Source organism: Platalea leucorodia (assembly GCF_965183815.1).
Source record: "Platalea leucorodia genome assembly, chromosome: 6".
Classification (NCBI taxonomy): domain Eukaryota; kingdom Metazoa; phylum Chordata; class Aves; order Pelecaniformes; family Threskiornithidae; genus Platalea; species Platalea leucorodia.
In genome coordinates this window covers 59,140,966-59,156,971 of record NC_138828.1, presented here as the reverse complement: position 1 = coordinate 59,156,971, position 16,006 = coordinate 59,140,966, and the positions used below count along the sequence as shown (strand labels likewise).

Here is a 16,006-nt window from a genome sequence, read left to right as displayed (position 1 = left end):
CTAGGTAACAGATCCTGAAAAAGAAGAAACTACTTGATGGCCTGCAATATATAAGCTGAAGTAATGTGCGAATGCTATTTTTATAGTGAGCCATACCAGTGGTGCGATCCTGCAAAAAGCTAAAGGTTTCTTGAGAATTTCTGAGCATCCCTAAGAGCTTGGTTCAGGCCATGACTCACTCGTAGAGAGAACCCAACGTTGCCCTCTTGTTACCAAGTATACTAAATTGGGTTTTCCACCTCCAGTAGGAAGTATATTTTTGAATATCATTACTTGAACAAAGACAGCATTAGCAAGTCAAATGATTTTGTATAAGCACTTTTTTTTTAAAGAAGGCCACAGAATGATGCTTTTTATACAATATAGCATTTTTTGTAATTCAGTCAAAGTGAATTCTAAAATTCTGTTTCAGAATTAATTTCAATTATTTTAAGACTTGTAAATTTTTGGTAGTGGAAGAAACGCTCAGAAATATTCCTTCAGCAATAGACTAATTAGTCCACCATGTAATTCTGATCTTTGTTCACACATTTTAAAGGTGTAAACATCATTGTATGGCAAAACTGTATCTCTATTCCCCATCTGTTCAGTTAGTACAATAAAGTATATAAAAATTGGTGCACATAACATCCATTATGAGGTTCTTAAAATTAATTTTATAGTGAATAAACATGGGCAATGATAACAGTATTTTTGTAGCAGATTCTAATATGTTACTGTTGTGAAATATTAGCTTAACTGGGAGACTACTTGTGAAGGAAGATTTGTTTTCTTTTTATTGGCTCCAAGTCTTTAAACATAATCTAGAACATAGCATTCTATATTGCTGACCATGTTAAAAATAAAGAATTAAACTCAGCTGAAAAACACAAAGGTATATGTATTCCATGTTGAATTTCCAATATGACCATGATTTAAGGGATTGTGTTCATTTAGAAAAAATTCTGAAAAAGAAATAATTCAATTTTTTATGACTTACTTTCCTTCCAGAAATATGTTTCATTTTAATGTTACGTTACTTCTTTGTATTTTATCTGATTTTTTAATTTTTTTAATATATTTTATCAAAGCAATTATCAATTACAATTTCTGATAGCAACTGCTGACTAAAACTACTTTGTCTTTAATGACACTAAACTAAATATGTCATAATTATAACTGTAAAATATAACCCTATAAAACTTGAAATTAATATAAAAATAATAATTGAAATATTGAAAGAAAAATACAAACTTTATTATTTACATTCCTTTTTTAATTTAAGATTGACAAATGTCAGTATCTTGATTTTTCTTTCCTTTCCAGAAAAACGTTATGTTTTAAAATCATAAACCTCATATGGAGTGGAATTTTAATGTACTGACCACCTCCTCTGCGGTCCAGCAAAAGCCACAGATTCCCTTGGTAGACTATTCCTGTGTGTAGCAAAGTGAATGGCTGGATAGAAGAGAAAAAGAAGACTGAAATGGAAAAAGAAAAAGCAGCTATCATAGAAAAGTAAGAAAATTGGAAGACAAAGGGAAGCAATCAAAGCCCCCATGTGCTTCTAATACACAATTCTCTTGTAACACCTGGAAATTTCCTACCAACCTTAGCCATCTAACCGCCCACAAGCTCCGCTGTTCCACCAAATGTCTCAGCTTGCTTTCTTCCTAATTACAGGCTGGAACCTGAAAACTGTATATTAATAACCATATAGATAGGGTTGGAGCTTTAACTGGGTGAACTGGGTGAAAAATGTGATGGGAATTAGATAATATGACCAAAGGCTTCACAGGAGCCGTTGTTTTCTCCCACTCTCTCTGCGACTATAACACAGCCCAATTTTTCACTCTGAAAGAAGGAGGACAATGTACACTGTGCAGTTCCAAAACCAAAACACTTCATCTTAAGATGCCAGTGTGGTTGCTAAGTAACAGCAATGTAGTTTATCTGCCACATCAGTCACATGCCTCATGAACACATGGAAAGTGGTTAAGGTTATCATAAATCTTATGCTGCCCATGTATTAAGATATGTATTAAGATAATATTCTGTTCTCCTCAAGAATGAATTAAAAACGCTCTGAGAAATTTTAGGTAGGATGTTAAAAGAAAAAAAATTTAAAAGCTAATAAAAACCTCTACATACAGACAAATTAAAATGGATGGACAAGTCAAAGAAACACCTAAGCATACCACAAGCAGGTACTGCCTGGAGTACTGAGTATAACTAAGAAGGCAAAACAAATCTCCAAACTCAATGGCAAGGTTTAATGGGAAGGTTCAAGATGCTGTCTGAACATAAAAGGTATCACCCCAGATGGAAACAGCCTAAACAAAGGTAACAAAAAACAGCATAAGGTGTGAGAAGTGCAATGAAGGTGGATTCAAAAGGCCAGAAGAAAACTCAGTGTGAGATTTTTAAAAGCTCTCAATAATAGTCTAACTTTAGACTAAATAAAAATAGAATTGTATCCACTGGAGGTTAGTAAGTCATGGTCAAATAGTTGAAAATTTCATCAGGTAAAGTCTAGGAAGCAGAAGATTAAAAAAGAGAGAGAAAGCAAATGCTAAACATGTCTAAGAAACAAGAAACTTTCAAAATAAGGAATGGGTCTTTTGGACCTCAGAGAAAGAAGCAAGCAAGGAACATAAGGGCAGAGCTGAGAAGCCAAATGATTTCACACTGGACTGCACCAGTTCAGACTAGACTTATCCCAGATATAGTCTTTCCAGTTATAAAAATGTTGTCAAAAGATGAAATGTTGGAGTCAACTGATTAACTGAGTAGGAGAGTAACTAGCTTTAGATAGGTTAAAAAAAAAAGTGAATGAAGATGCTGAGCTGCTATCAAAAGTATGCAGTCTTTTTTTAAAGTGGCCTGTTAGAAGACTGAAAAGTAATACAGGCATTAGGAATAACACTGGAAATTACAACACAAGAAGTCCTCTTTACTTTAGCTAAACAGTTGAAATTACCATCAGATGTAAAACATCTCTTCTGACACAATTGTACATTTCCTGCTATAGAATACGTATCGAGATGAACCCTTCTAAATGTGTATGTGTATGTTTGTGTGTGCGTGCACAGGAATAATTTCAAGTCTGTAAGAACTCAGCAGCTCTGTTGCAAACTCCAGCAGTCCTTACCCATTCCAGCTATGGCTGTCTGAACCACAGTCATCTTCCTGGTGTTGTGGTAATGAGAAAGGTATTGATTTTCCTGTATCTGGGCTGAGAAAATAGGTTTGTCATATAGAGTTGACTATTCATAGAAAACTTCTCATTTGTAAATGTAGTGCACTCTGCTGTGACATTTTAAATCTTCTATTTCTAAGCTGATTTTTGTGAACTTGTCAAATTGGAACTGCTTTCAGCTCTGTTAGGAAAACCACTCAGTTTTTTACTTTATTCTCCACTGCTTCTTAGCGTAACTCTCTTCCTCTTGGACAATCTGTATGGTGGTTCCAATTAAATGGCAATACCCTAAATATTTTTCACCCACTCTTGAAATATGTTTTTTGTTTTGTGTTTTTTTTTTCGGCAGAGTAGTTATGAAAACATTAAACAAAAAGTAACAATTTGCTTGATTCTATTTTTAGAAAAGAGGAGATAACGATAGCCAAGAAAATCTACCAGATGGGTCTTTTAGTAAATACATTAAAGTCTCTTTTATTTTTCTCCAATTTTAGCGACTAACATAACAGAAACTTTCAGACCATCAAACCAGTTTTCACAATCTGCCATAAGTTTGCATTTCACAGAAGTAACCCTGACAAGCACTAATAGATGAACGTTGTTGGTGCAATAATAAAACAGTATAAGGCATATTTACACCATCCTTACATACAGAACACTGTACACACAAAAAAATCACAGATCCAGAACAAAGTAAATTCAATCCCTTAGACATTTTACGTTTATAGGCTTGGTATCAAACAAATAATTCTCCAAGCAACAGACAACCTCTTGTTCTTGTGTGATTTGTTTGTAACATTGTGCTCATGCAAAATAGGTATTTGCTTTATTGCATTAACATTGAAAGAACGTTGGGAGTTAGTTCTGAAACCAGTTCAATCGAATTTTAAACCCTGTTTCTCTTCATCCATAGCAAGTCTGAGTCATTTTTATTGGTGACATAAAACAAGGTGTTATTGATGATTGAGATTTTTATTTGGTAAGTTCCAAAACGATAATGAAGCTCAACTGACTACAGTTCAAAAACCATCTTTCTTGACCATGCATATTTTTCTTTGCTATTATGATGTGGTTTAGATGAGACACCTTTTGTATTTTTAAAGTTTCTATCTTTTTATATATATTTTTAAAGAAACCATGTACTATCCAACATCCACTGTTCACAGAAAGAAATAAGCAGCAGAATAGCTCTGGTGGCAGAGCTGGCCAGAAGGAGGACATCAGTAAGTTAGTGGCAACTTAATAAACATCAAATGCCCCAGAGATACGTCATGAAAGAGTTGATTACTATAACCCATATTTCTGTAAGAGTTCAGACTGCCAGGGACGTTTGCGCTCTGGAAAGTAATCCGGAATGTGGATTTTTTTAAAATCTTGGATACATTTTCTCATTTCTTCCTCAACACTCAGCTTCTCACATACCTTCTTTTTGGAAAGATTTGTTTCTCTGGACTTGCTAATGAGAGTTTGAAAGAGTTCACTGTTTCTGCGTTTGTCTGGTGGTGGCATCCACTGCACCAGGGCCTTCTTAGATGGGCGATCCAAAGTCAGAGTATTTGGCTGGTGGGCTGTGGATGGCTGAGTGCTGGTGGCATTTTCTTGAGGGGTGCTTGCTTCTGAGTGGCTGTCACAGCTTGAGGTGGACAACTCGTTACAGGAAGTCCCACTCTCACTGCCCTTGTCCAAGACTTTGTCGTGCTTCCTTTCTTCATGGTCTTGTTTGGGGGAAACGGTTCGCTGGGGGGGTCCTAATACAAGGCAGGAAAGGAAAAAGTATTAAGCAAGCACTGGTTTACACAGAAAACTGATCAGCTACCATTTAGAAAAACGTGACTCAGAGTCTTGGCTGGGATAAATTTGTGGCATTTCCTTTCACTCAAAAGAATTATACCAGACAGGCACACAGTTCGAAGGTCTGGTCCTACAGGTGTGTTCAGTTGTCAAAATTCTCACTCCTGAAAATGTTTACAGCAAGAATAACTTCACTGCCCGCCTAAGAATCCAGGTAATGAAACGTGCATAATGTTCACAGATTATCTGCACCGGAAATCCCTGCAGGCAAGTTTAAATGAGCGAGTTTGCTGTTACACCCCAAGAAGTTTATTATGAGAAATTAGATTTTGTGGTATTATGAAAATACTACCAGACAATTTGCAAACTCTTTGCTTAAATAAAAAACATTCCAAGGGCTTAGATTTTTTTTTTTTGGAAGCTCTTAACTCATCTTCCCAGAACAGTCTACTGATCTGCAGTCTACTGCTATGCAGATGTCAACTCTGCAGAAGCCCCAGACAGGAAAAGGAGCATTAATCCTAGAATAACAGAGAGATTGCTCACTACTGACAGAGTCTTTAGGCTTTTTTTTTTTTTTTTTTTATATCCTGTAGTGATTTCACTGCACTTCTTAGTGTCAGTTATTATCCCAGACTTGCCTCCGTGCAAGCTCAGAATTCAGTTGTACACCTCTTACTGCACAAGCTGGCAGGGAAAATGAGGTTATGAAGTTATCGGTAAAGAGGCACTTGCAACGGCTGGGAGAGCCATCTGATGGCCTATCAGCAGGCACTGCTCAGCACTTCACGTGCCTGAAAATCAGATCTAGGCTGTTATTTTCTCCAGATATCACTTTTGCTTTGAAGTCTTAAGCAGAATACAAATGTGAAAATTAGGTAGTATTCACTAAATCTATTCAAGTGTTTTCATTTCTGAAGCCTTATTTCAAAACTCCAGCTGTGAAGTGAAATGATGCTATGCTGGCATCATATAAACGTCACAATCTTAATTTAGGACACTATTGAAAGCTCACAGAAATATCTACAGAGTTCAAGAGTCATTGGATCAGACCAAAGGGAAACATTTCAAAGATGTTTGAACATGCAAATGAAAATGAAGATTGGGACTTCAGTGGCAGTTGTGTGTTTGCTATAAATCCTGAAAGAGTCCAAAGAGTTTAGATATCTAAATATCTTAGAAAAACTAGATTATCTTTACAGTTCACCAAAAACACCACCAGCATCAGTTAACCACCTTTGCCAGTACCAAAACTCAGGGTATGACAACTCAACCTTCAGTTACTGGGACAGACTTGCAAGGAGATTTTTGAGTCACTTAGTATTCTGTTTTTCAGAATTACAAATTAGAAATATAATTACAATTATAAAGAATGCAGGAGCAATATGAACACTCTGGTGTCTTTTTGACAGTGCAGTTCTATGATTCAAAGGAATCTAAGACAACTGCAATATTTTATATGAGACACAGGGGAAAACAAAACAAAACACAAAAGCAAATAAATAATAATCTAACAACAACAGCAGCATTCAACAATCTGCTTTTCTTTTGTTTTAGCCAGCATCCCAGGATGAAGTGTCACATTTCTGTGGTCCACCTAGAGAAACCCATGAATAATCAAGATCCAAAGAAGAGAGACTACAATCCATCAGGGCTTGTACTTGCATTATTCAGAGTGAAAAACACAAGTGATTTTCTGCTTCATTATACTAATCCCAAATATTTAGCACATGGCTGCAGTGATTTCCTTCCTCTTTCTCCTCCAGAAATATGTTAACTTTCTTAGATTTACATGCCTTCCTTCTATTGTTGTACTTGGCATTTCATTTCATACCTCAAACCACTATATGAATATGCTAAATCAAGAGTCAGCTGGCATTATGGAATTATTCCGGCTTTGCAGCATGCAACTATAAAACTGAGTAGTTAATCAGATAGTGATTTCAGTATTGTTACTCTGATTTTCAATAACATGATTAACATCAATATCTAATCTAGTTTACAATCTTAGCTTCTTCAAATGTAACAACACACTCTATGACTAAGAAACGAAAATTTTCTGTTAGCAACACCCTGTAGTCTTCAACTCTCTCTTTCCTGCCTAATTTTTTGCTGTAACTTCATAAATCAAGATATTATTTCCAGATGGTCTATTTATACTTACTTCTTTATTGGTACTCCTTGCTTCTCAAGGGCTCAAACCTGCAATGTACTAAGAATCTATTTCAAAAAAGCGCTGAAATACATCTTCAAGAATATAAAAAATTCCATTTCCTGCTACAAGATTATTCAAGAGCCTGACAATAGGCGGGTATTTAAATGCTTTTTTGGATCAGAGCCCTGAGGTTCAGTACCTTACAACACTGAGCTCTGTATGCTTCACTGAATCGCCCAAATTCACAGTAACTTTAATCCAAACATAGGTTTCTCCCACACCTCTCCTTTTAAAAATTAACAAATCCTCCCTCACAAAGAATTCTTTATATGCTCCTGCACTTCTTTCTCAATAGTGTGTTATTAGCAGAAGCAACAGTTCTGCTAGAGGGGAGGTTTTTCACACAATATTTTCCACCTGCTGAAACGCAAAAGAATTTATAAATACATAAGAAAGGATTCTCAAAATATATTTGTTTAATTTGCAACATCATGAGATACATTTAGCTACATCTCTAATTCAGAAAATATCTCCTTATTGCCCTCTATGCTGGCGCACTCATTTGTGGCTGGGATTGTGTGATGGGATGCTGTCTCCACTGCACCTTCTCAGTCCTTCCAGAATAACACCAAAGACCTTCAAACAGCTCAGTCTACCTGAAACTACTTATTTACCAGGAGTGCAGAATAGTTCTTAAAAACTCAGAGAAAGTATACTTGCTCCAACAGGCACATAGCACTAACAAACTTCACTGATTGACAATGTGTTCCTCCTGCTCCTGCCCTTTCTAGGATCTCCCACCTGCGGCTGGTTCTTCAAATTCTCCTCCAGGCAGTTCCTATAGACACCGAATTTTCCACTTCTTTTTCCTTTATTGCTTTTAAATGGCTTCCTTTCTCCCAGAAAGTTAGAAAGTGACCTCGCCCTTTACCTGGGCTTACACACCACCTCTACCATGGTGGCTACTAGACTCCCAAGTCTAGTAGACTTGACAGAATCTCTCAAACACATTTGTCTGATTAGGAAGGGATATTACATTTACTTTGACTGTATTTATTCCTCATTTATGTTGCTCTCTGCACACATTTTAGCCAACATTTACTGGCGGAACTGACTGACGAAATAATCACTTGCAAGCAATTACTAGAAAATATTGATGGAAAATGAACTAGAAACTTATAAACCTAATTGTCTGCAATGAAAATTTGCTTCTGTCGGTTACGTGAATCAAAACGGGAACCAGAAGTTCTCTCTGGCTTCCCTGTCGAACAATAACTGAGCAACAGAGCTCCAGTCAGGAACAGGACATGACAAATACAACAGCAAACCATCCCCTGGCCAATAACTATTGGTTGAAAGTTGTAACCAAGTACTTCTGGAAATCAAATAAAGCTTAGATAGGTCTAAATTGCTTGTGGATATTCATAAAGTGCAATCTGAACAATTATTTGAAGATTTCTTTAGCTCTATCTATCTCCTGCAATAGAGAAAAATACCACACTGGAAACATGAAAAGCATAAAATAATGATATTCTGCTTATCTATATTTCAGTTTTTATGTACACTTATTGTCTTAAATATTAATACAACAGGCTTAAAATAAAGGAAATCCTATTCTAATCCAATTAACATCACTGCTCCATTCTTCTCTCTCTCTTTAAGTCCAATGTTCAGTTTACTACCTGTGCAGTGGCAGATTCACGAAAAAACATCTTCCTCACTCAGCTACCTTATTCCTACAGCGTCTCAAAGATCATTTGTTTGTTTATAAATCAGTTTATTTTTACTGCAGAATGTAAAAGAAGTTGTGAACATATGCATAGATTGCTGAGGTTAGCTATTTTAATAACAACTATATTGACATAAAGAACAGAAAAATCTTCCTCTGTAGTATAACAGTTATAGCTGGATATAAGACATGTAGATAAGAGTTGAAGCTGATACAAAAATAGTCATCTGGAAACAAAATATAACCATCATTTTAAACATGTTCAATATGCAGTACCTCAATCAGGAAGAATGGAAGCTGTTAAGGAGATGCTACCTTTTACTGTTGGTCCAGAAAATATACATGAAAAAAGTGAAATGATTTGAGTTTTATCAATCTCCTTGCCAGCATTATAAAATTAAGCTTGTTTGTTGATTTAAATAAAAAACTCAAACCAATTAAAAAAACCCAACCAAACTAACCAAAAAATCTTGAGTTTTTCTATGGTGTAATTTTAGTGACAAGAAAGTTCTTGGGGGTATTTTATCTTCATAATTTTCTGTTTCTTCAAATGTACTTTTAAAAAAAAAAACAGTTCTACTAGCTATAGTCTATTGAATTAATCAAATAATCCAATTAAGGGTTGCTTTGAACTGATATAGCTATGAATGGAACTAACGGTTGCATAAGACAAAAATTTTTAGCAAATACTTTATTGAGAACACATCTTAAAAACATTGCAACAAAATTAATAAAATTATGATGTAAAAAAATTCCATGTTTTTAACTGATTTCATCAAAAATGAAAACAGGAGGGCAACAGGGTTTTAAACTGACTGATTATATTGGAAGGCTCAGAAACATAATAGCAAAGAGAACAAATGTTATTTTCATTTGTATCTGTAAAAGAAATTATATCTGATCCAACAATACTGTTTGCATTCTGATTCATAATTTTTGCCTGTTTGAGAATATTGGCAGTATGTGATTTGCTCATGATTTTCCATGAAATGCAATTTTTTTTCACATTGTTTTGCATAGGGGAATAGTCCTTATTTTTTATAGGCTACACAGGACCTTCAGTCTGGTACACAGCTATGTTAAACACCTGAATGAACTTTTCCTCTACCTACTATCTCAAAATTCCATTATATTCAGAGTGAATATAAGATGAATCCTATTGTGTTTTATGATTTAATCTCACAGAATCTAAGTAAAATTAACTGTAATTAATATACAATCACAGGAAAAAACCTCATCAGATCTCACATTATGATGAACTTATCCATCTTACATAGCTTTTTTTTTTTTTATTACCTTTCACGAACATTCAAAGTATTACACTGAATGCTTACAGAGAAGTCACCTGTGAAATCTGATGACAGGTTATGGCTACTGTGGGAACATTTTCATTACCAGACTTTTGAGTACTTAATATCACACTTCAGTGGTAAATGACTATCTTTTATGTCTAATTTCACTTTGATTTTATTTTTAAAAAAGATTATTTTTAAGAGCTATAAAAGGATAGCTTTAAACCCCTGACATTTTCTGTGGCATATTAATGATATTTCCAGTTTTAGAAGAAAATCCTGTTCTTAGAGCCCAGTTCAACACATGAATTCACTCCTTGAGACCAGCAAAGGATTCAGCTTGCCTCTTACCACTAGAGCCTTAGGTTAAAACTAGCTTTATGGCAGGCAAATTTACAAGGGACTTCCTGACCACTGCACTCTCTCCTCTTTAATGCACTACAAAATCAACCTAAATCCACTGCTTGGATTTGCAGTGAGAGTTATGTAGTTTTATTAACTCTATACAGTTTCTCAAGGAAACTTTTCTACTTATTTTAGGTATTGCAATTTACTTCTAACTTAGTCCTGTTGGGAGAGGGGAGAGAGGGAAGGCCACGCCCCTCTTAATTTCTATTTTAAGGCTAATAAGCAGGCCCACACAGGAATTAAGTGGCATGCAGTCCTTAGCTGTCTCTCTGCTTATGGATGAATTTTATCCATTATGAACATCCCAACCAAACAATACTAGTAACTAAGTATATAATGTGAGAAATATCTAAGTGCTCTTGGCAAGCTCCGTTCTTGACAGCTTACTTATGGGAAAAATTGAAGAGTTCAGTACAGAGGTTTCAGTGGAACAAAACTTTGTGTGGGAGTCTTTATGCTATGTGGTTTCAAATCACTTCAAGTAAAAAAAAAATACATATATATATATGCAGTTTCCAATTTGGGTCTCATCTGGTAAAAAATTTCAGACCACTTTTTGGATTAAAGGCTTGATCCAAAGAATGCTTAGTATATAATAGTGAAGTATTTTTCAGAAAGGAGGATTGAAACTCAGCATTTCCTACTTTTCTTCCTCCTTTCACATGAGTGATGAATTGCTATGGATAGCCAAATGCTCACACTTTCATGTTCTTTGACCCAACTGAGGCTTGGCTTTAGTCAATGCAAAGTAGAATAGCTTCAATAAAATGAAGAGAATGTTCCGTTCACCTTTGATTACTTCAGGGTAACATATTCATTTGGAAGAAGTGAGCTAACTTCCCTCAGGCACAAGAGAGAATTAGTATCTGGGAGCCTTTGATTTATTAATGATGTGCTAAGCCCTGAACTCTTGAGTAAAAGGCCAGCACTGTTGACATATCAACTTCAGTACGTTGAGCAGAACCTGAATTCTATGTGATTTAAGAAAGCCAAGCAAGTCAGCTTGCAGATGAGACTGCCACAGAGAGGTCTTGCGAATCTCAGCAGGGCTTCCCTGACATGAAGAATAGCACTTAGGTTACTCACATTTTATCCAAACAGTTTTGTAAATATGCCCTATGCTCTGGCAAAGCTTCAAATTTGTAACTACAGGGCATGTAAATTGGTTTGGCTTCACTACAAGCTGATTCTGAGCTGCGAGTCTGGGTCCAAAGCTGCATTCATTTTAAAAAAAGTTTTAGACTTAAATGTTGACCCCATTGAAGTCAAAGACAACACACTCTGTGACCTTAAGTTACAAAAAATTAGTTCGAAAATAAAGCCTGTTCATTCTAGTGTGAATGCAAAAAACATCTTGGAAGGAAAGCAATTTAATGGTGAAAGCAGAAAGGGTGAAAAAATACTGCCTCTTCTTACAAAAAAAAAAAAAGGAAGTTCGAATGATTTCTGTAACTTTTCAGTACTTTACTCAGAAAGCATATTTTCATTGGCATCTCTGGAAAATTCATCTTTAGGTGAAACCAAGCAAAATTATTGCAGATAATACATTAGCCCTCAAATATTTGAGCAAGAACATGTGAAAATACTATGTTCTAAAGAAAACCCCACCATAGACTTAATTATCATCATTGCTAGAATATAGAACCTATAATAATAGGGTGTTCAATGAGTCATTGTAGACAAATTAAAGAAATGATGAGAAATTAAAAAAAATCATGGCGATTATGAGAGATAAAAGCAAAATATACTCCTTGATTGTTCTGAAATGTTTTACTACATTCAGAATTTAATAGGAAATGCAAATTTTCCCATAATATTTCCTGTCCTCTACTGCCAAGCGCACGAGGCATCTCACATGCTTTGATTCCAACACAAAATTTCAAAGTGGGAACTGTACACTGAAGTCTTCTTGGTAATGTTTAGGAGCATTAAGATTTTTAGGAGTGTTTATTTGCTGTTTCATGGATATTTCAATAGGAAGAATATGTCTGTGATTGCACTCTTGATGAAGCCTTTTATTTAAATCTCCTTACCTGCCATGGAAAGATAAAAAGACATTGTGTAGAGATTGCAGCTGTATTGGGCATAGCTCCCACAGGGGAAATTACCCTTTAATAGTGTTAAGCTCGATGGTGTGTGAATGGTTATGTGGTACTTGAAGTGAATGAACCAATTCATCTTTCAGATTAGGACCACATGCCCATAAGTGATAAGTGCTTTGTCTCAAAAGAAAAAAAAAAAGAGCACAACAACATAAAAATATTTTTCTGTCACATTTACTACCACCTGATGTTAAACTAACTTCTAGAAAGGGTACAGTAGAATGAGTTAAATAAATCAATGAGGAAAATTTCTTTGCTTATTTCCAGTCAGGCTGTACTTTAAATATTAATATTATTCACAATATAAAAAGACTAATTAATATATAGAGAGGGAACTATTTTTGCCATTTGGAATGACAGAAGATGTACAATAAATAATGCTGTGCCCAACTTGAATTCATTAGATACTTCACTGTAATCTTATTTTGAACAAATAACAAAGCCATACGCCTTCTGTTTGTTACTTTTCCAACTCAGTTTCATGTTAAGCAAACCAGTACTTAAATAGGAGACAGCCAGTGAAATTCTGACATGGACAATTTGTTGCATTCCAGTAAAACTAATGCAGAGTCCACAGCTTTTTATTAAATAAATGAATCTGAAAATTTTGAAGTCATTCTGAGAAGTGTCTTTTCTTGGCAGATAAGCTAAAGATAATAGGAAAGACCAGTAATGTTCATATCCAACTACAGCCAGAGTCAAATATTGAAGATGATATTCTTATTTTGTGGAGTTAGAGATGGCTACTGCATTAATGCTATGCTGGAGATACAAGAAGAAAATGAAATGTTTGGAATAGATAAGATACAAGCTGAATCAACACCAAAGGACTGAAAGTCATGAAACCACCAATACTGCCAATATCTACCCACTGGATGTGATGCATGACAGATTTTATCCATTTCAGGACTATATCACTAGGTCAATACTTTGCAGCCAAAGCTGTCAGCCCTCCTGATTATCCTTGAAGAGACCACTGTTTAGCAAACAGATTGAAAGATCTTCTGCAGAATCCCAGAAGCAAAATTTAAAAAGCCTATCTCAGCTGAGGGAATATTGTAAAATTATCTAAAAAGTTCCTAGCAAACAACAAAAGCTTCCAGAGTCAACCAGATGCTTCACATTTTGTATGTAAGTTATTTGGAGAAATAGGGCTTACTGAAGCAGTACAGAATTTTCTTCCTGAAGCAAACTCCGGATAAGTCATTGCATTTGTCAGTGGTGGCCATAAGCTAAATTAATCTCCACTAACAGCAGAGTAATAGGAATAAAATACAAACATTATACTGGTAGCAGCCAGACTGAGCTTGATCTTGAGATTGGAGAGTTTTGGTTATTTTACAATGAAAGCAATTTAACACAAATGCATTTTACATGTAAAATGGTTGAATTGTTGTCTCTTCACCTGTAGAAACATTTTTCTTTTGCCCCAAATATAAAAATGTAGGTACTTAAAATAATTTTGATGCTTGAAGAAAATCTCAGAAATGAATGCATTGGTATACACGACAAATGAGAACAACTTTCATAAAAAGCATGCCTCTTCCATAACTTCACTTCCTACAGTGAATAGGCCCAATTGCTTGTATTTCAGTAACATCTCAGCAACATCTGATAGATGTGCTTGTCATTCATTTCCAGACTGTAAAGTAGGTTCATGCTTAGCTCTGTATGCTAATATTATTTGCCTTTTTTTGACTGGTTATTTTTCAGGGGCTATCAGTTAAGAGCTAAAATCTTTTGTTCTGTCGATGAAAAACGCTTATTAGTTGCTTATTAGATGCAATATTTTCCCTTGTAGAAAGAGTTAATTGATATTAAAATCCACCAAATTATCTTCAAATTATTAATTTGGCATCTGAAAGTTAACAAGACTTATCTAGAGTGACATTCTCAATTTACCACAAAAAGGAGTCAGGAGAATGGCATCAAAAGCAGGACATTTTATCATGGTGCTCTTGTAAACTCCCTTAAGACTTCAGTGCTTCTTTCCACTAACTGCTGCTGGCAGAAAGTTTACTTTGTTAATGCTGATCACCGGAAGAGTGACCCAGACCCCAGCCTTCCAGTTCCCACTCTAGCCCTTGCAGCTAAAAGGACAAGTACATTCTTATTCTTTCAACACCAGGATACTGAGCACTACTACAGAATCTCAGTGTCAAGGATGCAAATGGCCGTAAGTTGTTCTTTCTTAACCATTTCCTTGAAATCACCTCTAAGACAAGCTTAAAGTTACAAGAACAACAACAACAACAAAAGCCTACAGCACATTTGTAATCGCTTTATAAGGGCAGAAGTGACAAAAAAGAAAGACAATCACTCCATCTTCACATTGCAGAAACACACCCCAGATGCAGCTCCCTCTCAGGATTCATAGGACAAACGATAAATGACTACTAAACCTGTAGGCTTAGAGACACAGTTCTATTTCCTATTCGGTGTCCTCAGACTGCATTCAGAGAAAACAGCTGTTGGGCTGGGGAAGGACACTGACTTTTATCACCCTGGTTTTCCCTGATATAGCCCCCCCGATTCTTGGGGGTCCCTCTGAGGTTGCCAGATATTATCATTCCCCTTCCTTGCTCCCTTCCCCTTTCTTCTAAGGACACATTTATTTGTAAGTCAATCAGGAATTTCAGTCTGTTGTCAACCAAGTTGCTGGCAGCTGCCTTCTGCTTTGTAAATATTAATATTGGTTGGGCATCTGCTCAACTATGAAATAGTCTTTTAGCCACCGGGTCTGTGTTTGGCAAAGCCCCAGTCAGAGTTTTAGGCAACATGAAGCTGAATCTCTTTCCACCCAGATAAGCAATGCTCTTCTTTGAACCACTCACATTTGGTTTTTCCTAAATTAGTTTTAACTCCTCAGCTGTTAGATGTGGCTCTCTGTGTGGCCATATAAATGTTTGTGTCAGAACAAAAGGCACCAGAGGTATGGGAAAGAGTATTCAAAGGGAGGAATTACACTTTTCACTGATGGCTTATGGCAATTTGAAACATATGTGAAGCAATTACTCGCCTTCTTGTGATGCAGACATACATTAAATATACTGACTTGATAATATCCTCATCAAAATATAGTTTACTTTTAATAAAAATACACATGGAATGTAAGAAATGCCACCTCAAATAAGGCCTACCAGTCAGAAACGTATTTCAGTGGGACTTCAGGAATTCAGTCACTTCTAAAATCACTGCTTCTCTCTTAGAAGCTCCAACATGAGTTAAAGCAGAGGGAGAGTGATTAACACAGCAATTTCAGAAATCTTTGGTTTTATATTTTCTTTTAAGAAAAGTTCATTCACAACTCATTGGTAAGAACTCTCCTCTCTGGGGACTGTCAGTCACTTA

At 35.7% G+C, this 16,006-nt stretch overlaps 1 protein-coding gene across 1 annotated transcript in view; it reads right to left on the bottom strand.

Annotated features, from left to right (window-relative positions):
- Positions 1-4,465: 4,465 nt before the first annotated feature.
- The window catches only part of KCTD8 (potassium channel tetramerization domain containing 8), a gene marked incomplete at both ends in the record, with an annotated part of 94,451 nt that continues 82,910 nt past the window's right edge, over positions 4,466-16,006 (bottom strand). The window contains one exon of the mRNA XM_082315291.1: positions 4,466-4,926. Coding sequence (XP_082171417.1) covers positions 4,466-4,926 — 461 coding nt within the window. The remainder of the gene's footprint in view (positions 4,927-16,006) is intronic.